We start from the raw sequence: 23,596 nt of genomic DNA on the forward strand, positions 1-23,596 counted from the left end.
TCTGTGGAGTGATGCGGAGAGACCCTGGACTACCTGTTCCCAGAATACCCACGTCAGGGGGCTAAAGATCCACTGATGACCCTGCCTGGTCAATTATTGCTCTGGGAGGCCCACGATGACGGTTTCTAGATTCTATCATTCCTTTGTGAAGAAATCTGAGGACTGGGCTTCCCTGGTGGCGCAGTGGTTAAGAATCCGCCTGCCAATGCAGGGGACACGGGTTCAAGCCCTGGTCCGGGAGGATCCCACGTGCCATGGAGCAACTAAGCCCGTGCACCACAACTACTGAGCCCACGTGCCACAACTACTGAGCCCACGTGCCACAACTACTGAGCCCACGTGCCACAACTACTGAGCCCTCGTGCCACAACTACTGAAGCCTGCGCGCCTAGAACCCGTGTTCCGCAACAAGAGAAGCCACCGCAAGAGAAGCCTGGGCACGGCAATGAAGAGTAGCCTCCGCTCGCCGCAACTAGAGAAAGCCCGCACACAGCAACGAGGACCCAACGCAGCAATAAATAAATAAATGAAAGGAAGGAAGGAAGGAAGAAAGAAAAAAATCTGAGGCCCGCGATGGGCTCGTGGACTCTGAGGACTCAGGTGTCCGATGTCGCCGTCACGCGCCCCCCACCTCCCCCATCTCCATCGTTACCCTTCCTAACACACCTTGTGACCCCACGTTTGGGCAGAAGAGGCCCACCGACCACTTTCCTGTGTCCACTGTGACAGGATGTCACATGTGGTGCAGTCAGACAGACCCGCTGAGACATCGGACTCCCCCAGTGACCAGCTGAAGGACCTTAGGAAAATCATACGACCACTGAGAGCTCGCTTCCTGATCCGTGAACAAGGACAATCCCATGTCGCAGGGTTACTACGGGTACGAAGTGAATTACACACGCATGTATGCACGTTTGTGCAGGTGCCACCTCTGTGCCCTGTACACACTGCCTCCCTCTCCTGCGAGTTAGGGGATACAGCTGAGGTCCAGGAACATCTTCACCACCAATCTGTACAAGTGTGTTGCATCCATCTGCCCTGGATTGCGAATGACAGTTACTGGACGCAGAAAGCTGGGAAGAGGCTCTGAGCACAGGGAGCACACAGGGAAGGCGCCCGGGCGGAGGGACGCAGGCACCGGGGTGGGGCGGCGCACAGGGCTTCGCGTCCCACCAGGGCAGGCGCCTGGCTTCACTGACGCTCTCGGCTCTGGGGACCGACACTAGGTTTAGCAGGTGAAGTCACACCAGCCAGTGTCAGGTGGTCTTAAGGCGAAGCCCAGAAGCCCCCTGATGAAGGGCTGAAGGACGGAGTGGGAACACTGATTTAGTAACTTTTGTGACGTGAGAGGTTGTGCAGAAAACATCAGGAAGGCTGGCCCTTCTGTCGTGCGCATGTTCCGAACCTCGTCGTAAAATCATTAGAAATAACCCTGTGAAGGCAGGCAGTCACGGAATAAAGTCTCGGCGCATCTGCTGCAGTGACCAGGATCTCCCACCAAGTGGCACCCTTCAAATCACTAGAGATTCTTTCTGAAAAGCAAGACCTGGGGCGCGTTCACTTACAAATGCAGGTAAACGTATCACCGTGGGGTCTGGGCACGAATCCTGTGCCGTGTGCACACATCTGCCCGTCCCGGTCTTGGTGCCCTGGGAGCCTCATTTTGGACACCCCCGGACTGTCCTTCGACACTGAGCTCAGGGCCCGCGAAGTGTGAGCTCTGATGCTGGACGAGGGCGTGGTCTCCAGGTGACAGCACGAAAGAGGCAGGGAGCACAGCAGGTGGACACGGTCTCGACAGTCTCCACACCTGCCCCCAGGCCCTCTGAGGGCACAGGCTCTAACCGCGGGGCCAGCCTTTCCAAACACCAGCCTTCCCGGCCTCCTTCTTTCTCCTCATCAAAACCCAGATCGATAAAGACAAGGCCAAGGGTCCCCGACCACAGTACCACTTGATTCTGTCCTTCCCATCGTGTATTTTTGACAACTGCCCTTAAACAGAAAGGAAAATAAATGGGTGGCAACTACCTGAGCACAGAGTTTTAGGGAACTCCATGAATCTGGAATGAAGACTAGTATTTCTTTTAGATGGTAGAAGAAAAACAGAGTAAGAACTGTCACTTCAGGGAAAACAACTCACATCATCAGTTCAGACTGAGCAATTTCAAGGTAGAGAAGGAACACTCATGGGAAGACCCCTGGGGGAAACGCACAGTGTCTGCCAGGAATTCCACGAGAACCTGGGGAAACAACGCAGGCGAAAACACTCTCTACGCCGAGCGTCGCCAGCCGGGCATGGCAGAGAAAGTCCTCACAGGGATGGTTCCAGGCGTGTAGAGGCCTCAGGGCTCGAGCACACACGCGGGACCACGGGAGCATGGAAAAGGGGCGCGTGGCCCACCCAGGGATCCAAGGAGGGCGCTCTGGAGGAACACGGAGGTAGGCGCCTGCTGTAAGGTAGGTAACAGTTTGCAAATGAGATCACCGAGGTTCAGAGGCAGTAAGTCAGCTGCCCAAGGTCACACAGCTGGTGAGCGGTGCGGCCAAGACCCGAGTCCCAGGAGCACAGCGTCTGTTCAGAGGCATGGCGTGCTGCCGCCAAGGCGCGTTTCCTTGGAGTCCTGCTCTGCCTTCCCCCGCAGGGGCGTCTTCACCACGATCTCCTCCCCACCATGACCTTCATGACGAAGGGCAGCGACTCCGTGGAAATGACCTGGAGCAGAGCATCTGGCATCTGGAATGACATCCTGCCCTCCTCCCAGCGTCAATTCTCTGGAGTTTCCACAGGCTGCGTAGAGCAGGGGATCATCCAACTCCAAGCCCAGAGTCTGGGGCTTTGGGGAGGGGAAATGTTAATTTAATACCGGGCTTGGCCACAACCAACCAAAACGAAGCCAGAAACACTCAGATCATTCACGTCAGTCCCCACAGAGAGGAGGCTGTGGGCCGTGAAGCCTAAGACATTCCCACTGGAGACTTTGTAAAAGGCGGGAGGAGTGGAGTCACTCACTGGTCAGGCCCCAGGCCCCTCTGGTCTCCACCCATTTCCAGCGACCAGGGAAAGCAGGACGTTCCCTCAGGGCCGGGTCCCCATGGAGGCCGTTTTCCCAAAGGGAAGGTGGCACTCAGAGGATGCTCGGCAAGTACCCAAAACTCACCAACTGCCAAAATATGCTTAGCATTCCTGGGCCATAGCCTTAAAATGTCATGGGAAATTAAAACAAACAAACAAAAAAATCAACAAAATCAGCATCCTTGATTCTCTGTCCTGAGCAAAGGGTCATTTGCCAGATTAACTGGACGGTGATGATAAATTAAGACACTGAAGGAAGTAATGGTGGAGGAGGCCTTGGCAGTGGTTCTGACACCGTGACAGACAGAGGACCCCCACCGGCCACCCCCGGGTCCTCGCTGTCTCGTCAGCTACGGAGGAGCCCAGGAGAGCAGAGGCTGCGGAAGGGCAGTCTGGAAAATCAGAGTGAACCAGCAGGGTCAGGTCAAGACCCCCGGCCTCTCCACGTCACATGCTTTTGATGCGGCAACACACAGGGGCTTCCCAGCTGAAAGTGGGACGAGGGATTTGGGATCATTCCTAGGCTGACTGTTCCCTAAGTCCAGGCAAGCAGATCTCAGGTCACTGGAGGCCAATTCCAGCTCCACAGACCAAAGGGAAACAGCTCCAGGATCTGGGTGGCACCCTAAATAAGAGAAAGGCTCTGAGCCTGAATGACGGGCCCTGCTCTGGGACAGTCACTGCCTGCGTGAGCTCCATACGTCATCCTCAAGGAAATATTTTCCTCGCGGGAGAACCTGCTCTCAGCTGACGGACGAGCGCTGCCAAAGCCCTTGGCAACACGCGTGAAATCACCCTGGGGGAGAGGGCGCCCTCCTCACGAGGAGCCCCCGTCCTCACGGGGCTGCGAGGGGGTCCCTGCTGCAGTTCTGCAGCAATGCATGGCCACCCCAGGACAGGACCGCTGTCTGGACCAGAGACAGCTGCCTCTGTGGGGCACTGCCTTCGAGAGGGGCCCCGTGATGTGAGCTGCCCGGAGGCCCCGCAGCCAAGAACCAGCCTGGGGACCAGCCCACTCCTCTCACCTCACTTCCACTCAGCTGTCCGAGGAGCGGGTGGCCGCTCTGCCCGGGACCCCGTCACCGCTCCCGTCCAGCGGGACGGTGGGGTCTGGTGTCTGCGGGAGGAGGAGGAGGAGGCCCACCGTGGGGGAAAGGCTCCCTGGGGCTGCTTCCAAGGCCTTCTCAGAAGGGCCCTGGGACAGCTGGTTTGGGCCTCAGCAGACTCTGCTGGGCCGGCCGCACGCCTGAGGCCTCACACGGCGATTTCTCCCTCTGGAGGACACCGCACACTTCGCCAGCGCTTTGGTTCTGGAGGCCAAAGGAAGGAGTTTCCAAGCACTGCCTCGGTGAGGTGACTCCGGCCCCTGCGCGTGGACCCTCCGACAGACTCTTCTGTGGTTTCCTGCTGGCAGGGGGTGGGGTTCACAGCATGTCCCGAGGTCACAGGACAGGAGGGTGTCAGATGCTCCTTTGCTCGGGAAGCAGGTGATGGAGGAACAGGGACGACCCGCTGAGTCAGGACTGTGACGTGGGCTGCACGCCCAGCCGCTGGGCGCTGCCAGCGCTATTACCACCCAGGGTTCTGAGGTCCACAGGCCCTAGGAGACCGGTCCCGGACGGCACCCGGGGCCATGTGGCTGTGCAGCGAGGGCCGGGATTGCTAACTGCCCCTCCACACCCACCGTCTCGTCGTCGTCCAGGGGGACCACGTGCTCACGTGGGGCACGGAGAAAAGCAGGTCACGCGGACGCGAGGGGGAGATACTGAATTACCAAGAGTCGGGCAGTGACCAAGAGGCCGAGGAGGGGAAACACAACAGGGACAAGTCAGAACTGTCCCAGGAAACCCACCAGGCGGGAGGGGGGAGCCTGCAGCCCGCAGAGTCCCCTCAGGAAGCTGAGGGGCTCGTCCATCGCCACAGCCCTTGGCTCCCCGTCTGCAGGATCCCAGGGAACTTTTGCTGTTACGTTAGTTTTCTAACATTACGTGACTTTTGCTGCCATTAGTACAACATCTCCCAAAGGTGTCTTTTTGGCAGGTGGAAATCCTGGCACATGTCACTCAATCTGGTCAAGGCAAAGAGGTCTCTTTTAAGGCACGTACCCGAGTCTCCATAAAAAAAACACCTTACCAGGGCTTCGTGTAGCTCTCTTGATAACAGATCTTTCATGTGTTGAAATATCTCACAGATGAAACTCGACTTGACCCTTAACAGTCAGCTGGGTCACCCGCAGAACGGCCACCTCTCTGCTGTCGAAAGCGCTGGGGTCTGCTGTGTTTTCTCTTAAATCCCACAGAGCTGAGCTCTAGCTGCCATTCTGCTGTTCCCACCTGGCCGCCCACATCCACACACCTGTGCACACACGGGAGCCATGGGTGCGGCCGGCAGATCAGGAGGGTCCCTGCAGCTCAAGGTAAGGGACCTGTCCACCAGCCCACTCGTGGGGCTAGCCTCTGAAATCTTAATAAGAGGCAGGTAAAGATAAGGATGGCCCACAGGTCAGCCCAGCCTGGCCCTCTGCTCCTCCCGCTGCCTGCTGCTGCTGGCCCCTCTGCACCCCCAGGGCTCTAGCACGCTTTCATCACACCATCTACCTCCTGAGCGCACCCCAAACTGGAGGGTCCGCTGCAGAGGGCTCTCCCGGCCTTCTGTGGTTCTGGTGCCGTCAGTGTGGCAGAGCAGGTGTTCGGTAAAGCGTCTTGAATAAACAATCAAGACGGAAGGTCTCAGCCTGTATCTGAACCTACAGCAACACTTCACTATACTTTTAAGGAATCGGTTGGACATAATCTGGTCTCAGTTTCCTCATCTTGACACACTACACTGAGGGCCTCTGCGTGTCTCAAGGAGCTCGATGCTGTTCCAGGCCCCAAGAAGAGGCAGGAACACCACCTCTGTGAAGACAGTAGCCGTTCCCTTAGCACCCGGGACAGAGAAATTCCTATAGAGATGCCAACGTCCTACAAGACTCCACGGAGGAAGGCTCTGAAAAGACACCATCTCAAACGACCTGATGTCCTAAACGCATGTCCTCGCTTCACCGTGGAGAGCAGCTGCGCTCCAGGGAGCATCTCGCTCACTGGAAGACCAGACCCGTACGAGCACGCGGAGGGGAGAGGTGGGAAGGCAGAGAAGCACCACGAGTCTGCCCGCCAGGCACTGCAAGATGATGAGCTTTTCCCAAGATGCGCATTTAGACTGCACCCCTCCCCTCCGGGGCACTTCAGTCCAGAGTGCGTCCCAAGCTGGCTGCGAGGGGCTCTCGGGGGGCCAGCTGCACAGCCCCAGAGCTGGCTTGGCCTCTGAGCCATGGAAGGTGGGAAGCGAGGCCCTGCCCATAATCCAATGATCAACAGGGACAAACCCACCTCACGACGAAAGGCCCTCTGCTCTGCGACAGGCTCCTTCCAAAGACAGCATCTCCACAACAGCCTCCCCTCAGGCACCGCAGATCTGTTTTGGGAAAGGAGCCAAGCTCCTCCGGCAATGCCCACAAGCGCCACCTGAGGCGCACCTCGGCCCCGTCACACCTGCGCTCTTATCTGTCAGCCGGTCCCTGAGACGTCCGGGCGTGGGGGCCCGCACAGCTGGCGCTGGGAGTTCAGAGCCCTCTCCAGCGGCCAGCCGGGCACCCACGAAGCACTGTCCCTGTGCTGACTCCAGGCCGGGAGGTGGCTCGGAGCCCCTGAGGGCTTGTGGTGAACCACACCGCCCCTCGGCCCACGTGTAACCCTAGCTCTGCCTACGAGAAGCTATAATCCTGCCCAGTCCTCTGACTCTCACGTGGGTGCTGAAGTTCAGCTTAATGTCAACCTATCCAGGACTGCTTTTCTTCCGTTGCTACAGTGAAGAGCCCCCAGGGTGTCGTGGAGTTAGCAGGTGACCTCACAGCCCATCCACGCAGGCTGAGGAACAAGCAAGGCCAAATTTAGCCAAGCCCTGCAGAGATTCAACGCCCACTGTCAGGACCGGACACGGCCAGCCCTCCTCACTGTTCTGTTTCCCCAAATCTCTGCTGGCTGGGAACTCATCCCAGCAGGCCGTCCGGTCCTAACCCCCGAGGATGCATCGCCCAGTCAGCAGAAATAACCCTAACTCACTCTCACTCTGATTATGCCAGCATTTTCTGGAATCTCCACCAATGATCGTAGTTGATATTCCTGTAATCCTTTTAAATAAACGAGTTTCCACACGTTTCAGCTTATTTGCTTTTGACAACAACCTTACGAAGTAGAGCAGCAGGGAGCCTTTTTTCCATTTGATGGTCTTAATAGATGGGGAAACTGAGGCTCAGAGAGATGAATGACCGAAGACAGCAAGGATAACAGGCTGCATCTTCTCTTCAATATCTGTGCTTGTTCCCTTTAGACCCAGCTCTGCTCTCCGAGGCTGTGGTCACCTCAGAAGCTGAGCACATTCTGCGGCGCAGGGCGATTCACTGTGGTTCAGGAAAATGGACTCCTGTTCTAAAACATTTCCTCGGCGTCTGTGAGCACACACAGTACCGGCATGGCTGCCGACGTGTACACAGCGTCACACGCTGGGAGGCGTGTGCCCACAACCTAACAGGGGCGGGCAGGCCACTGCTGTCCAGTGTGGTCTGTATCACTTGCTTTGTCCTCACGCACTCTCTTCCCTGGTCTCCTACAGGGAACAATCAAATGGAGGCTAATTTTACATTTAGGGCCTGTCCCTACTTCTCCTGACTTTAGTCTAGAATGGTGGTGGTCAACCAGGAGATCTTTTCCTCTGGGGTCACCTGGCAATGTCACAACCTGGCAAGGGGGGTGTCCTGAGATCCAGTGGGAAGAGGCCAGGGATACCGCAAACAGCCAACAACGCACAACAAAGAACTATCCGTCCAAACGTCAACAGTGCTGAGCCCGAGAGCCCTGCCTGGAAATCACAGCAGACTATCTCCCACCTCTCACTGATCAGGCCAACCAGCACACCAGATGCTGGACCGCGGCCCAATGGGCAAGGTCATTAGGACAGAGCAGCGATGCTGCCACCAGTGTGAGACGTCCTGAACCTCGGAGGGCAGCGCGTGGAGGGCCCGTCGGGAAGGGCCGTGTGGGGCACACAGTCCGCGTGCCAGGCGGACGTGCCCCGCCCTTCACTGTCCTTCGGTACGGAGCAGTCTCTCTCTCACGGAGATGCTGCCCGGCCCGCCGTCCCCCGTCCCCCCGCCCGGCCCTTCGGCGTGGGGCCTGGGGGCAGAGGCCACGTGCTGGAGGCTGACAGGTACCTCAGAAGGCCCGCTCACTAAATCCAGGGAGAAAAGCAGACGTGGAAACACGACGGGGAAAAACACTGCTTCTTTCTCCGTGTCCCCAACTCTTTTCTTTTTCCATTTTCCAAAAAAGATCCTCTGTGAGCTCGCAGGGCCCGTCATGACACGCCTGCCCGAGGCTGGGCCTGGACGTGCTCAGGCCTCCCGAGCTGCTTCTGTGCCCAACCCAAGTTGATCCAACACGGCAGAACCCAAAATGCTCACCGCAGTGACATGCACGCTTAGCCCGGATTTAAGCGTCATTTTACGTGAGTGGAGTCTGGAGCGGCCCAAACTCCGACAGGTAAGAATGTCCGTGTTTAACTCCTGTCACGGGTGATTCTGCTCAAAGTGTCAGGACAGAAAGAGGCAGGCCCTCATCTCTCCCTCTCCTCTGCCAACCCCACCCAGGGCCAAGCCAGGCAACTACTGCGAATGGCAGCTGCAAAGCATCAGTAGTAAGAGAAGGAAACCGTCAGCTCCACCATCCCCCGGGCCTCTTAGAGAAGTGTGATAAAATGCGAGCGTAGAGGAGAAATAAGCAACAGGCGTACAAGTCAGAAGTAGCGAGACTGTCGCCCGAGAGCAGCACTGAACATCGTCCTGGCGCACAAGCCCGGCTCCTCCAGACTGACAGGGAGCTTCCAGGTGGAGGGACATCTTAATAGCACGACTTTAGGCTTGGTATCGTTTGAACTGATCAAAGAGTGCTGATACGGAGAAAATGAAAAGCAGTCGATTCAACATCATTATTCTCCTCCTCCGTCTCTTCTCATCTCCCCCTTCACATACCAGTGATGAAACCTTTTGCTCTCGAATCTACCCTCTTTGCAAAGGGACATTCCCAGCCCTGGGGGTCACCGCTAAAAATCTGGGGACACGTATTTCCTGGAAATAACCAAATGCACATTCACGGATGACACGGGCGTTCATGCATGTTTTTAGAAAGTCATCTTGGTGGAGCCGACACGCAGCTCTCTTCCCGCTGCCCCGTGCGGACAAGCTGAGGCTGGAGGACAAGGGAGTGGAGGGGGTGGCACTGCGCGCGTCCTGTACAGACTCCACCCGCCCCTGCCCGGGTCAGTCACGGGGCCTCGATCCAGTCTGCAAAATGCTACCTTCCTCACAGCCTACGGTGTGATTAGATGAGGGATGCGCACACAGAAGGCGTCTGGACACTGCCTGGCACACAGTAAGTGCTACACGCTAGCTGTACCCCATAACGCGTCTTCCTGAGTCGTTCTCTATGAGCTCGTGTGACATCAGCCCCAAGGGCAGATTCACCAGTATAAACGCTTGGGGGAGACTGACAGCAGTGAACACCCTTCGAGTTTCACTCCCTATTTCTCTCTGGGGGCGACTCCAGCAGAGGCGGAGGCTCTCCCGGTTGTAAACACGACGGCCCCTTGGCGTGGTATTTGCAGCCGCCCGGAGCACGGCTGTCGGCTCTCAGCAGCCCCCGAGGGCAGCAAGACTCTGGCCCTTCCCGCAGGCAGCTGGCCAAGCCCCGTCGCCCCGGGGCCCAGAGCCTCCACTGGGGCTGCCTTCCCCGCACCCGGATCCCTGTGTTCCTGGGCCTCCAGCAACGCTGAGGCCCCACTGAAGGCAGGCAGGGAGCTGGTTTAGAGTAATTCACAGGAGACAGAACCTAGGGCAGAACCTTCTCTTCTAGAGGAAGAACGTACTAATCTAGGTAAGTCTGCTGGTGGCAAATGGTGGGAGGGAAATTTTACAGCTGGTCTCTCCAGCCTGGTCTTTCTAGATCCTGACTCAGTTCTAGGAAACAGGGGAACAAGAATAAACAGGCTATTATAACCGTATTGTGACAACATCAGCTGTTCTCCTTCGGCACCAGGTTGAGCTCAGGCGTCTTACAGACTCTCTGCCCTCAGGTCCCTAATCACACTTTTTAGGGCTGATCTCTGAGCAGCCACAAAGTACCAGGAGGATCACACTCTCAGGAAGTCACTTCCACTGATGCCCGGCTTTATTACCTTGGAAGAACACGAGAACTGAATGAAAACATGTTTATTTAGGCCTCTGCACTGAAACAGCCCCGATTTTGTCATGTGTTTGAGGCCCAGGTCCTTCCGGAGCCCCGACCCCCGTCTGGCAGCACAGGTCTGCAGGGGCCCCCAGTAGGGCCAAGCTTTCTTGGGGAGTCAGCTGTGATGGAGGCCCAGTCACACCAGGACCCGGGGTGCAGGAACCGCAGAGAAGCAAGCAGGTGCCTGAATTGCAGGGCCCGAGCTCTGCCGGTGACCGGAGCCCCTTAACACAAAATAACCACCAAAGACCTACAATTCCAGGCAAGGACACTATGAAACAACAGTGACACAGTGGAAATAACCCTGACATTTTACAGAAGTACAGAATAGGAACTCATACTAGGGACAGTTTCGTACGATTAATGCACAGTCACGGCGAGCTGGTGAGTACAGAAATAGAGGTAAAGAACACGTAAGAGGCAACAGAAATTCTGACTCAATTTTAAGGATTTTTCTAGCAATCACTAGCATGGCCCCAGGAGCCTGTTCTTAGTAGGCAGAGGTGGGGCCCCGGACCCCCTTCTGCCGGAAGGTATCCCCAAACTGCCCTTTATGCCAACGCCCCTCTGTGAGTGATGGGGGCAGTCTGACCTCACCTGTGGACACCATCAAGGGCGAGGTCAGGTTTGCTTGGCTTGGGTGCAGGGGCGACTCAACCTCTCACCCACTGTCCTTCTTGGAGCAAAGCCTCGCCTCCCCCATCCCCTGCCCCCAGAGCAACTGTGGAGCAAGAGGCGTTAACCCCAGCACACACGCCTTCTCCCTTCAGGCCCTTAGGATGGATCTACTTGCTGGCACTTGCTGGATGCTTGGTTGGATCTGAGGTGCCAGGTAAGGCCTGGTTTTGGAGTCTGGGTGAGGTTGCAGAGCTCTGTGAAAGGGCCTGGCGTTCAGGGAGGAGTCTTCCCAAAGCTGTCTGCTGGCTATTACACCCCAGCAAGGCCCGAGCTGGGGCTTGTCTTCAGTGGGTCCCTCAGGGGACAGGACGGGAACAGAGGGCAGCCCATCCTCACTGCTTCCTGCGCCCCCGTTGCACGCAGGAGCCCTCCTGGGCAGTGTCCCAGTGAGGAAAGGGCCAGGGAACAGATGAGAAAAAAAGAGAATGGGCTTCAAGTTTCAGAAAGAAACTCGACCCAAAGGGAGCTCTCCAGGGTCTTCAGCCCGACTCTTTTTTCTCCCAGCCTTCTGCAGGGCCCAGGACAGACCCGACTGACTTATTTCAGAGAAGGGGGAAGGTGGCGAGCAGGCCGGGAGAGGCAGGCGCTCTCCCTGCCGGGACCAGTTCCCAACCCAGTGATGGTGCTGCGGCCGCGCAGGGACCCAAGGGGACCGCCGGGTGGAGGCGAGGCCGGGAGGCCACTCACACCAGGCCGCCATCGCCTAGAGCACGGCGGGCGCAGACTGGCGCTGAGCGCCCCCCTCCGACGTGCCCTCTCCTGGCCCCAGTCAGCACCTGGTCAGAGGGCCGGCCGGCACCAGAGGCCCCGCTGCCAAGGTCACAGTGTGTGCGAGAAGCGGGCTCAGCCCTCCAGGCTCGAGCAGCCAAGCAGAACTGGAGCCCCTGCCTCTGTGTCCAGGTCACAGAAACAGACAGAGCTGGGAGGACAGAGCAAGGACCGTCCCTGACGCCAGGTGAAAGCCTCAAGGCAGCGAAGAGGCGCCCAAGCGCTCCGGTCCCCACAGCACCAGCTAGTCGGAAAGAGGAGGGCACGGCCCGGGCTCAGGCAGAGGCAGGCTCCACGGAGAGCTTTTTCCTTCACCTGCTCCCACCTCAGGGCCCGCGTGCGGGATGATGGAATGGGGGACACAGGGGGCGTCTTCCTCCACGCAAGGAAGCAAAATGTCTTCCACCACGCCCCCCCCCCAAACAGGGGCCCTTCCGCTAATGGGAACCTGTATTTTAGGTATAAACACCCTGTTTCCCCATTTTAATACACCTACGTTCTCTCCCGAGCCCAGCCCAGGAGCGAGAATCCTGAGGCACCGTGGTTTCACGCCCACTCCTGAGACCTGCCTGAGCGACCCCTCCCCACCCTCCAATCAGGAAAAGGGGGGGGAAAAGAAATACTCAGAAACCTGAAGATTGTTTGGAATTTATTCTCTTAAATAAGAACGGTAACACTTGTTAAAAAAAATTAAAAGCACAACACCTTAGTTTCACAATAACGGAAAAACAAAGTTACACAATTAAATAAAAACAACTCACAAAGAAACACACCAAAACGCACAACAGCACAGGTCAGAGACGAAGGCGAAAGCGAGGCTTCACGGCAGGAAGGCCGGAGACGGACAGGCGCACCGTCCCTGGCATAGCTCCGGCCTCCGCACCACGCCTGGGGACCCGCCTGCTGCCTGCCTCCGCCCTCCACCCCACGCTTAACGGATCAGGAAAAGTGGGTGCAGAACCCCTCAACTCACTGGCCAGGCCTTCAAGGCCATGCTGAGGCCCCTTTCAGGAGAGACTAAGGATTCCACTGTCCTACAGACACACTAAACACCAAGAGACAGCAGGGAGCCGTGCTAACAGACCCGCGCCTGGAAGCGACGCGGTCCCCTGGGGTTCCTGAGCGAGAGCCCTGCTCCCTGCTTTGTCTAAGTCCCCTTTCTGGGGTGGAGAGTGTGCACTGCTCATGTCCGGGGACACTTGCCCCCGGTGCCCACCTCCCCCGGGCGCCTGGCTGTTCTGCTCTCCCCAGAGCCCGATGGGAACACTAAGCCAGGTCAGTGGCACGGTCCCCAGTGTAAGCCAGAGCCAAGGGACAAGAAGCTTGGGGAGGCTTCACTAGTATTGTTATTACCACTTAGGACACAACATATAAACGTGTACTTGTAGATATGAAACTAAGCCAGCGCAAACACATGTGTGTATATATATAAGTGTTCACACATCACCGTCTACTTGGACTCTTGGGGTGGGGTTGGACAGTGAAGCTGGATTCGGAATTCTCTTTGCTTTTCTAATAGTTTTTCCAGAAATGCCTATAAGGGAAGAGGGCTTGGGAAGCAGTGGGAAAATCTCGTAACTTCCTCCTGACGGCAGGAACCCAGGATTGTACCGCGCATGGCTATTCTAGCTGGTGTGGGAAATGCCTGCATTTCCTAATGGCTCATTCAGCATCCAAACTATGGAACCCAAGAGTGACCGTGCAAGTGTGTCTGGGGACGCGGCATGCACCAGCCACAGCGAGGCAGCCTTTTATGATCATCTTTCCGGAAGACGACAATGAAGCCTTTCTCCCATCCCATGTCTGTCACCTGTACTGGAAGCAAAGCTCTTCTGTTCCCTATGATACCCCATGCCTGTACGCTTCAGTTCTGGTTACCCACTATGTGAGGTGTAAAGGGGATTCCTCTGGATGAAAAAAGGATCTAAAAACCTTCAACTGAGGGTCTTGTATTCAAGGGCAAAACATCCCACTGGGGGTTTTCTTTCTCTGCCTGTTGTTATCCAAATGTTTCCTCAAGTCAGGGCAGGTACTATGAGGCCAGGGTAAGAAAATCTGTGCCAGGTCCACTGACCTGCAGCACTAAATATAAGAAGCTTGGAAACAAAGCACTCACTGATTTTGAGAACAGCAAAGAGGGTTTCTACATTAAAAGCACATTACAAACAAAGATGCTAAATCAGGCAGCAGCCGCAGGCCAGGGGCCCAGAGACAGATGACGCCGGACCAGGTTCTAACTCGCGGGTTGTGTCTGTTTTTTTGGCAACAGCAGTCATTTTGGTGTAAGAGGAGAAGAACATAAGGGAAAAGAGGGAAATGCCACAGACGAAAGGGGGGCGCAGAGCAGTGCCAACCACAGTCACGGCTCCTCCAGACCAGCGACCTGGGGGACGCGGATCTGGGGCGTGAACCGCGCTCCGCGTACGACTCGCTCTGCTCAGAGTGCAGCCCAGCGGACGTGCCCGGAACCCGCCTGACCGCTGCCGTCCGCAACACACTTCCTGAAGCCCCGAAACACCTGAGTTTTTCTGAAGCTTTTCAAAAGGAAGTTCTAGTTAACCAATCAAAGCTCTAGTTTGGGATTTAAAGAAGGAAATCCTTATTAAAGGAGAAAAAGAAATCAATTTCCTGCCAACTGTAACATACACCCGTGGTCCTGCTCGTCGTCTACGAAGGGAAAGTGCTGGTGCTCTGGGGCACGGCCACGCTCGGAGCCGCGCTCTCGGAAAGCTCGGGCCTCCAGAGGCAGGTACTCACTGGACCCCAGCGGCCCCGGGTGCTGGCCTTGCCACTGCCCACAGGGCACCTCCAACCGGGCTTCACATCTTGAACCCCTCATGCTGTGACAGGCGCGTCACCTTCAGAATCAAGAAGGTCCTCAGGACTTGGATTCTGTCACCACAACCCCAGCTCTCATCTTCTCTCCCTGCTTCACAGAATGTTCCTCTTCTCTATGGAACCCTTAATTCTCCACAGCTCCTAAAAACCTGACGCCCACTATGCTTTCAAAGCAGGCAGTCAGATGGCAAACTGAACCGGACAGAGTGCACGACCTTGGCTCAGGAATGGCCTGACCTCCACTGGCTTCGCTCTTCTTCAGATGCCCACAAAGAGAGCCGAACGTCTTAGATGTCTGCTGAGCACCCAGGTGGTTCTCACCTGCTCAAAGGCACACGTCCTGTCTCTACCAGCTCCCCTGTTGCAAGGGCCATCAGCACTTCTTGAAAAAGACAGATTATAAAGGGGCTCAAGGGGTACCAAGTCATTCGTAGCTTAAACATGGCTATAAAATATTGGTCCAATCTGCAGGGCACTTAAAAACTTGCCTAGATTTTATCAGGGCACACGTAGTAGCAGAAGCTGAGTTCACCTAAGCTCCAGTCACTGCACCCGGGGGCACTGCCCAGCGTCTGGGACACCCTCCTGCCCCAGAGCAACACCACGGGGCCTGCGTCAGTTCCGGAGCACGGGCGAAGGAGCAACTCTGCTAACCTCCCATTTGAAGGCTGAGTGGATAATTTTTCTCTTCTCCCATTTTGGAAATTCCACTACCAACTCCCTCTCCATAGTTTCTGGCCTTAGCTGATAATCTTTAGTTTTCAATATGGTGATTTCTGTGAGTTTGTAAACGGCTGCTTGAGACCTATTTGCTCTGAAGGGAAGAAACTTGTGACAGGTGAAAACAGGGCCCTGACGACTTCCTCTCCGACTGGCTACAGTGACCGTGGGCTGTGACCTGTCGGGGCTGCGCAGGGCATCAGGACCACCCACGTCTATGGAACTGTGGACACACGTCACAGGCTGGTTTGAAAGGGAGTAGGGAGAGGCGATTTTACGGGAAAAAACACAATTCTTCACAAGAAGCCTGGTGCCCATGAGCCCTTCCTTCTCCTGACCTTCGAGACCAGAATAAATGTGTTTTTAGGTGTGGGGTGGTGGCACTCACCTCCTGACACAGGAAGCGGTTAGTGAAAGAGGGACCAATTAGGGCCTGGTCCTCGTTAGGAGTTCAAATGCCCTAAAATGACCAGGACAGGGCATGTCCTGCAGTGGTTACAGGTGAGGTGGGAGAGCAGAGGCAGCTCACCTAGACACCTGAGCAGGGAAGAGGAAGGAGGCTGTCCAGTTCAGGGGGACACACATTCAGACCTTGGGGCCTTTTCACAATTCCACGCTCTATCCAAGGAGCCCACAGCGAGGGACTACAAGAAGGCCCTGCTGCCCTGGGTCATCACTTGGGTCAGTGCTAAAAGCAGCCTGTTTTGAACTCCTGTTCCCTAGACAGGGCCTGGGCCAACCCTCCGAGGTATCTGCTGGATGTGGGCAGGTCCCAGGACTCCAGCAATAAAACTTTGAGATTCTGAGTAGACGGTACCGAAGCCTGGTGACGCCGCGCACCAGACGGCACCCCTACTGGCTCACGGTCGGCCAGTGAAGCTCCCCTCTGATTTGTACCAGCACCTCCGACAGGCCATAGAGAAAGGGGACTCCGAATGCAAGCAGCTGGCACATGAAAAAGGAGTCCAGAGGGTTTTGGGCCACCTGATGCCCAATTGAAGAAATGTTGCTTTGGAGGTGCTGGCTCATCCCCTTGGCCTTGTCACAGAGGCCGAGAGAGTGACGCACCACCCAGCCAAACAAGGAAGTGAGGCTACCTGGAGTTCTCTCGGCAGGGCTGGCACTGGTGCTGGGCCGTCCGTTGGTGTCTGCAGTGGGGCCGTCCTGCAGGGGTCCCCTGGCCTCCTGGGAAAATCCACAAGAAGAGGAAGAGTGACTGAGTGAAGCACCCACATCTCAGGAGACAATGACGTCTGGCTGCCAGTCTGCTGCCCTCACCAGGAAACCCAGAGCTGCGCCAGGGCCCACTTCACGCGGGAGTCGCAGGCACCTCACGTCCCTTCCCCCACAGGCTCTCTGCAGTCCGCAGAGGCCCTCCTGGAAGCATCAGTCAACTGCACGCCCACAGGGCAACACCACAGAGCGGAGAGAATACACAGCTCACTTGGAAAGACAGATGCGGGAGCTGATTACACTCACTTTTTTTTTTTTTTTTTTTAAAAAGAAGGTTCTTAGATAAGTAGTTCCCAGAATATAGAAAGTTCAAGGAATTGGCTGCAGAGCATTTATTTCTAGTCAAGTCCTTTTCCGGTGTCCTCCTCTCAGGAAAGCTGAGATTTTCAAAAGCAAAAGGCTTTTTTTTACACAGTAAGCAGAAGAGAAGGTCTGACATGGTCTTCCAAATCCAACTCAGGTGGTCCTGGAACATTACCTTACTGAAACCCAACATTAGATTAGGCTTGAAAAGATGCTCCCTCCCCATACGGGACTGTGACCATCTCTCAGGCCCTCCCACTCACAGGAAAGGCAATGCAGTGGCCGTTCAGGGCCTGCTGGCCACACCCTGACCTGTCACCGCACTGAAGCAGCACCTGCTGCCCCCCCGCCCCCTGTGGCCGATCAGCATTACCTTTCCAGACAGAGGGGCCACTGCTGGTCTCTTCCTCTGTACAGGCCCGGACAGCCGGTAACAGTAGTGTGGTTTGCAGTAGAATTTACCTGCAGGCAGCAAGGGGCAGGGGAAGAGGGTGAGCAAGTCTCTGAAATTCCCAGCTTGACCCCTGGTCTTGGCACGGTCGTCCGCTCACCCCGGCACCAGCCTTCCCCAGGCCCAGGCTTCTTGTCCAGGGAGGCCAGGCCCTCCTCTCCCCTGTGCCCGGATGTGTGGAGGCCACGGAGCCATCACCCAATCAGGGCCCAGAGCAAAGACCGAAGCCTGCACGGCAGGGCCAGCAAACAAAGTGGCAGTGTGTGCAGAACAAAGATGTGGTCACATGAAGAGCCAGAGGAGCATTTCTGGGGAAACCAAGAATGAACACAAGCGGTGGTGGCCTGAAGGCTGCCAGGGGTGGGGCGGGACTGAACATGAACCGCTGGGGCCCTCCTGCTGCCCTTCTGCAAGTACCCGCGAGCCAGTGTGGGTCGAACTGCAGCTCTGACCCACAGTGGGTCAGGATCAGCATTAAAAACAACGCAAAACAAACCAAAAATCCTACAATGCACTATGACTAAAACAAAACAGAATAAAGCCTAATAAAAAGCATCAGCATGCACTGTGGCATCCTCAGAGTCACGGATTATTTCTCACAGCTCAGCTGTGCCCACCTGGGTTTTCTGGGTCCTAGTGTAACATGTATGTCCTACTGTGGACATGATCAAAAGTTTGAAAAACACCAACCTTGGCTTTTCCCACGATGCTGGTAGTGGGATTCAGTCACTGAGGGTTGTTTTTTCCTGACTCTTTCTTTCCCCCCACTTACAGCCAAGGCTTTCGAAAATTAAAGGATAGACCCTATTACAGAAACTGTTGAAACAGGAGTAATTCCACTCATCCTTCTCATCTGGAGAGAGTGGCTCCTTTGACAAATGAACTTTCCTATTCCCAAAGTTAAAGTAAGAGGACCTAACCAGAAATACAATAGAATAGATCAATGAACCTGATTTTTTTTTGAAAAGATAAACAAAATTGACAAACCTTTATTAGACTAATTCAGAAAAACAGAGAGAAGACTCAAATAAATAAAATCAGAAATGAAAGAAGACATTACAACTGATACCACAGAAACACAGAGGATCGTAAGAAACTGCTAAAAACAATTATATGCCAACAAGCTGGATAATCTAGTAGAAATGAATAAATTCCTAGAAACATACAACCTACTAAATCTGAGTCTCATGAAGAAACAGAAAATCTGAACAGACCAATATTGAGTAAGGAGACTGAATCAGTAAATAAAACCCTCGCAAAGCAGAAAAGCCCAGGACCAGATGGTTTCACCGGTGAATTCTACCAAACATTTAAAGAAGAATTAACAATACTTCTCAAACGCTTCCAAATAACTGAACGGGAGGGAACACTCCCAAACTCATTTTATGAGACACAATTACCCTGATACCAAAGCCAGATAAGGACAGTACAAGAAAAGAAAAATACAGACCAATATCCCTGATGAATACAGATGTAAAAATTCTCAACAAAATATTAGCAAACCAAATTCAACAGCACATTAAGAGGATCATACACCATTATCAAGTGGGATTTGTTCCAGGAATGCAAGGATGGTTCAATAGCCATAAGTCAATAAATGGGATTCACCACATTAACAGAAAGAGAGATAAAAATATGATCATCTCAACAGATGCAGAAAAGCATTTGACAAAGTACAACATCCTCTCATGATAAAAATGCTCAAAAAACTTGGTATAGAAGGACCGTACCAACAAAATAAAGGCCATATATGACAAGCTCACAGCTAACATCATATTCAACAGCAAAAGGTTGAAAGCTTTTCTTCTAAGATCAGGAACAAGACGAGGATACCCACTCTCACCATTCCTATTCAATACTGGAAATCCTAGCCAGAGGAATCAGGCAAGAAAAAGAAAAAAAAAGGCTTCCAAATAGATAAGGAAGAAGTAAAACTGTCTTCATTTGTAGATGATATGATCTTATATACAGAAAACGCTAAAGACTCCACCAAAAAAACTGTTAGAAATTTAGGAAAGTTGCAGGATACAAAATCAACATATAGAAAACAGTTGTGTTTCTATACACTAACAACAAAACATCAGAAAGAAAAATGAAGAAAAAAATCCCATTCATAATAGCATCAAAAAATAAAATAAAATTCTTAGGAATAAACCTAACCGAGGAGACGAAAGAGCTATACACTGAAAACTACAAGACTTTGATGAAAGAAACTGAAGAAAACACAGATAAATGGAAAGATATCCAGTGTTCATGGATCAGAATATTGTTATAATGTTCACATTACCCAAAGCCATCTATAGATTCACTGTAATCTCTATTAAAATTTCAATGGCATTTTTCACAGAAACGCAAAAAACAACTGTAAAACTTGTATGGAACCACAAAGGATCCCAAATAACCAAAGCAGTCCTGAGAAAGAAGAGCAAAGCGAGAGGCATCACACTTCCTGATTTTAAACTATATTACTAAGCTATAGTAATCAAAACAGTATGGGGACTTCCCTGGTGGTGCAGTGGTTAAGATTCTGTGTTCCCAATGCAGGGGCCCTGGGTTCGATCCCTGGTCAGTGAACTAGGTCCTGCATGCCACAACTTAAAAAAAAAAAAAATGTAATGAATTGGGAGATTGGGATTGACATATATACACTAATATGTATAAAATGGATAACTAATAAGAACCTGCTGTATAAAAATATAAATGAAATAAAATTCAAAAATCCAAAATAAAATAAAATAAAATAAAGTTATTATAGGGACTTCCCTGGTGATCCAGTGGTAAAGAATCCACCTTCCAATTCAGGGGACACAGGTTCGATCCCTTGTCGGGGAACTAAGATCCCACAGCTGCAGGGCAACTAAGCCCGCATGCCACAACTACTGAGCCCATGTGCCTTGGAGCCTGCAGGCCACAACTAGAGAGAAGCCCACACACCACAACGAAGAGCCCATGCGCCGCAATGAAAGATTCTGCATGCTTCAATGAAGATCCTGCATCTCGCAACTAAGACCCAACGCAGCCAAAAATAAATTAAATAAATAAATAAATAAATAATAAATCTTTGGAAAAAATTGTTATTAAAATAAAAAAAAGATCTTGCACACCACAAAAAAGGTCCCACACGCAGCAATGAAGATCACACGTGCCACAACTAAGACCTGGTGCAGCCAAATAAATAAATAAGTATTAAAAAAATATATGGTACTGACATAAAAACAGACCAATGGAACAGAATAAAGATTCCAGATATAAACCTCTGCATATACAGTCAACTAATATTTAACAAGAGAGCCAAACATATTTAATGGGGAGAGGATGGTGTCTTCGATAAATGGTCCTGGGAAAACAGGGTAATCACATGCAGAAGAATGACACTGGACCCCTATCTTACACTACTCACAAAAATGAATTTGAATGGATTAAGGACTTAAATGAAGACATGAAACTATAAAAATCCTAGAAGAAAACAAGGGAAAATCACCTTGACATTGGTCTCAGCAATGATTTCCTATACATGACAGCAAAAGCACAAGCAACAAAATGAAAAAGCAACCTATGAGATGGGAGAAAATATCTCCAAATCATATATCTGACTATGGGTTAATATTCAAAATATATATAGAACTCATATAACCCAATAGCAAAGAACCTAACAACCTGATTAAAAAATGAGCAGGGGAACTGAAGAGACAGTTTCCCAAAACAGACATACAAATGGCCAACATATAGATGAAAAGGAGCTCAATATCACTAGTCATAAGGGAAATGCAAATCAAAACCACAAGATATCACCACATACCAGACAGAATGCCTATCGTCAAAAAGACAAGCGGTAACAAGTGTTGGAGAGGGTGTGGAGAAAAGGGAACCCTCATGCATTGTTGGTGGGAATGTAAATTGGTGCAGCCACTATGGAGGTTCCTCAAAAAATTAAAAATAGAACTACCATATGATCCAGGAATTCCATTTCTGGGTATTTATCTGAAGAAAACAAAAACACTAATTATAATAAAAGATATATGCACCCCCATGTTCATAGCAGCATTATTTACAATGGCCAAGATATGAGAACAACCAAAGTTTCCATCCACGGATGGATATATATATATATAATAAATATATATACACATACACACAAGTATACACAATGGAATATTATTCAGCCATGAGCAAGGAGGAAATCCTGCTATATGATAACCTGGATGGACCTTCAGGGCATTGTGTTAAGTGAAATAAGTCAGACAGAGAAAGACAAATACTGTATTATCAACTACATGTGGAATCTAAAAAAGACAAACTCCGAGAAACAGAGAGTAGAATGGTGGCCAGTAGGGGTCGGGGGAGGGGAAATGAGGAGATACTGGCCAAGGAGTAGGGACTTCCAGTTATAAGATTAACAAGTTTGGGGATCTAACGCACAGCATGGTGATCAAAGCAAATAATACTGCGTCATGTACCTGAATGTTGCTTAAAGAGTGGGTCTTAAATGTTCTCACCACAGAAAAGAGTTAGTAACTATGTGGTGGCACGGAGGTGGTAACACTGTAACTAGGTAACTGCCTAGGTTACACCGTGGTGGTAGTAACTTTACAAATAAATGTGTCAAATCAATGGGCAGTACACATAAACCGATGTGTCGATTATATCTCAAAAAAAAGTCAAGGCGATAAATGAGATGGCATTCTTCTTCCCTTCTCCTGGTGATCCAATTACATCTCTCTCTCTCTTTTCCCCTCAAAGTAACTGACTTCTGTTCTTCTTTTACTGGTACTTCTCCCCCTCCCAACACTGCATAAATCTTTTAGAAAAATAGAGCTTGTGGACTTTCATAATTTCAAATAATATTCATATAGATAGTATATTTTCTGAAATAGAGTTTCCCACTAGCTCCTGGAACGTAATCAGAACTCAGAGAACCACACCTCCTGTCAGGGGCACTTGAGAGCAAAGGACCATCAACCCCACTGCTTATCTTTCTATAAGGGGAGTTGAGTCGTGGGTTATTTTTAGCAGCTTGGACACAGTCTCCTTCTACAATCTGTAATAAACCATTTCACTTTTGCGAATTTTGGCCAAGATAAAATGTAATTAGGACAAGACAAAACGTATTGGTGCTTGGATCACACACTGCTTTTTGCCTGTCTTGTGTCTCATTCTTTAAGGAACACTCCTCCCTCCTCCACATGACTCTGATGGGGCTGCCAGCCACATGGCCTGACATTACCCAGCACAGAAGTGGATAAATGACCCAGACAGGTCAACCAGAATATCCCCTTTCCCTCCAGCCCATCCCAGGACACGGTGCTCTAGGATCTGGCACGTGGCTGAGTTAGGCTAACAGATGCTTAGGGATGGGGAGAGAGACGGGGCAGCCCTGCTGTCTGCAAGAAAGATGTCACTCTTACGCATAAACTTTAATCTGATCTGGGTTTCCATTACTTTCAACCAAGAGTCTTATTTATTGTAGTATCAGAAAACTACAATCATTTACAGTTATGTTCATTCCTTTCTTCTATTTTTCCTCCATTAATTTGCTTTTTTTCTAGTAAAAGCAGAATTCTAGATTAAAAAATACAACTCAGTAGACTGACCTACCAGGGAATCCTCATTGAATTCTGCTACGGTATCCTAAATAAATAAAGTAAAGAGGTTTATTTAGGTTTCAAAAACGAGTCCCACGAGCCTGATCAAAAGGTAAAAAGAAAATTCCAAAACCTTGTTTCCTCTATGAATGCAGCACAGCCTGAGGGGAGGAACACACACACTGAAACCAGAGCTCAGTGCGGGCACCATCCCAGCCACTCAGTGGTACGTGACCCTCTCTCAGCACGCGTCTCCTCATGTAGAGCATGAAGACCACACCGTCTCGTGGGGTGAGATCCATCAACGAGACACCATCACACGTCCTGCACTGTAGCTGCTCGATTAATGCACCTCAAACCCCTTCCCAAACCCAACTTGGTGATACTTTTTGCTTCTTATGTTAACAACAAAAAGGGCTGATTTTCATCTAACGTTTACCATGTGCCAAACGCTGTAAGTGCTTTATAACTATCGACTCATTTAATCCTCAAAACCCTGTGAGGCACAGAAAGGCTAAGCCACGCTAGCGAGTCTCAGACAGGACTCGAACATCGGACGCCTGGCTCTTCACGATGGTGCCCATCTCAATCAGCAGGTACGGCCATGCTAACGTCACAAAGCAACCAC

General features: G+C 52.1%; 1 protein-coding gene across 17 annotated transcripts in view; it reads right to left on the reverse strand.

Annotated features, from left to right (window-relative positions):
* The window catches only part of MICAL3 (microtubule associated monooxygenase, calponin and LIM domain containing 3), a 177,129-nt gene that overhangs the window by 42,423 nt on the left and 111,110 nt on the right, over window positions 1-23,596 (reverse strand). For all 17 annotated transcript variants that reach the window (XM_057556881.1, XM_057556879.1, XM_057556880.1 and 14 more), the window contains 2 exons: window positions 17,309-17,397; window positions 16,497-16,584 (listed from right to left, as the gene is read on the reverse strand). In XM_057556881.1, coding sequence (XP_057412864.1) covers window positions 16,497-16,584; window positions 17,309-17,397 — 177 coding nt within the window. The remainder of the gene's footprint in view (window positions 1-16,496; window positions 16,585-17,308; window positions 17,398-23,596) is intronic.

This window comes from Balaenoptera acutorostrata, chromosome 11 (genome assembly GCF_949987535.1).
Source record: "Balaenoptera acutorostrata chromosome 11, mBalAcu1.1, whole genome shotgun sequence".
NCBI lineage: Eukaryota > Metazoa > Chordata > Mammalia > Artiodactyla > Balaenopteridae > Balaenoptera > Balaenoptera acutorostrata.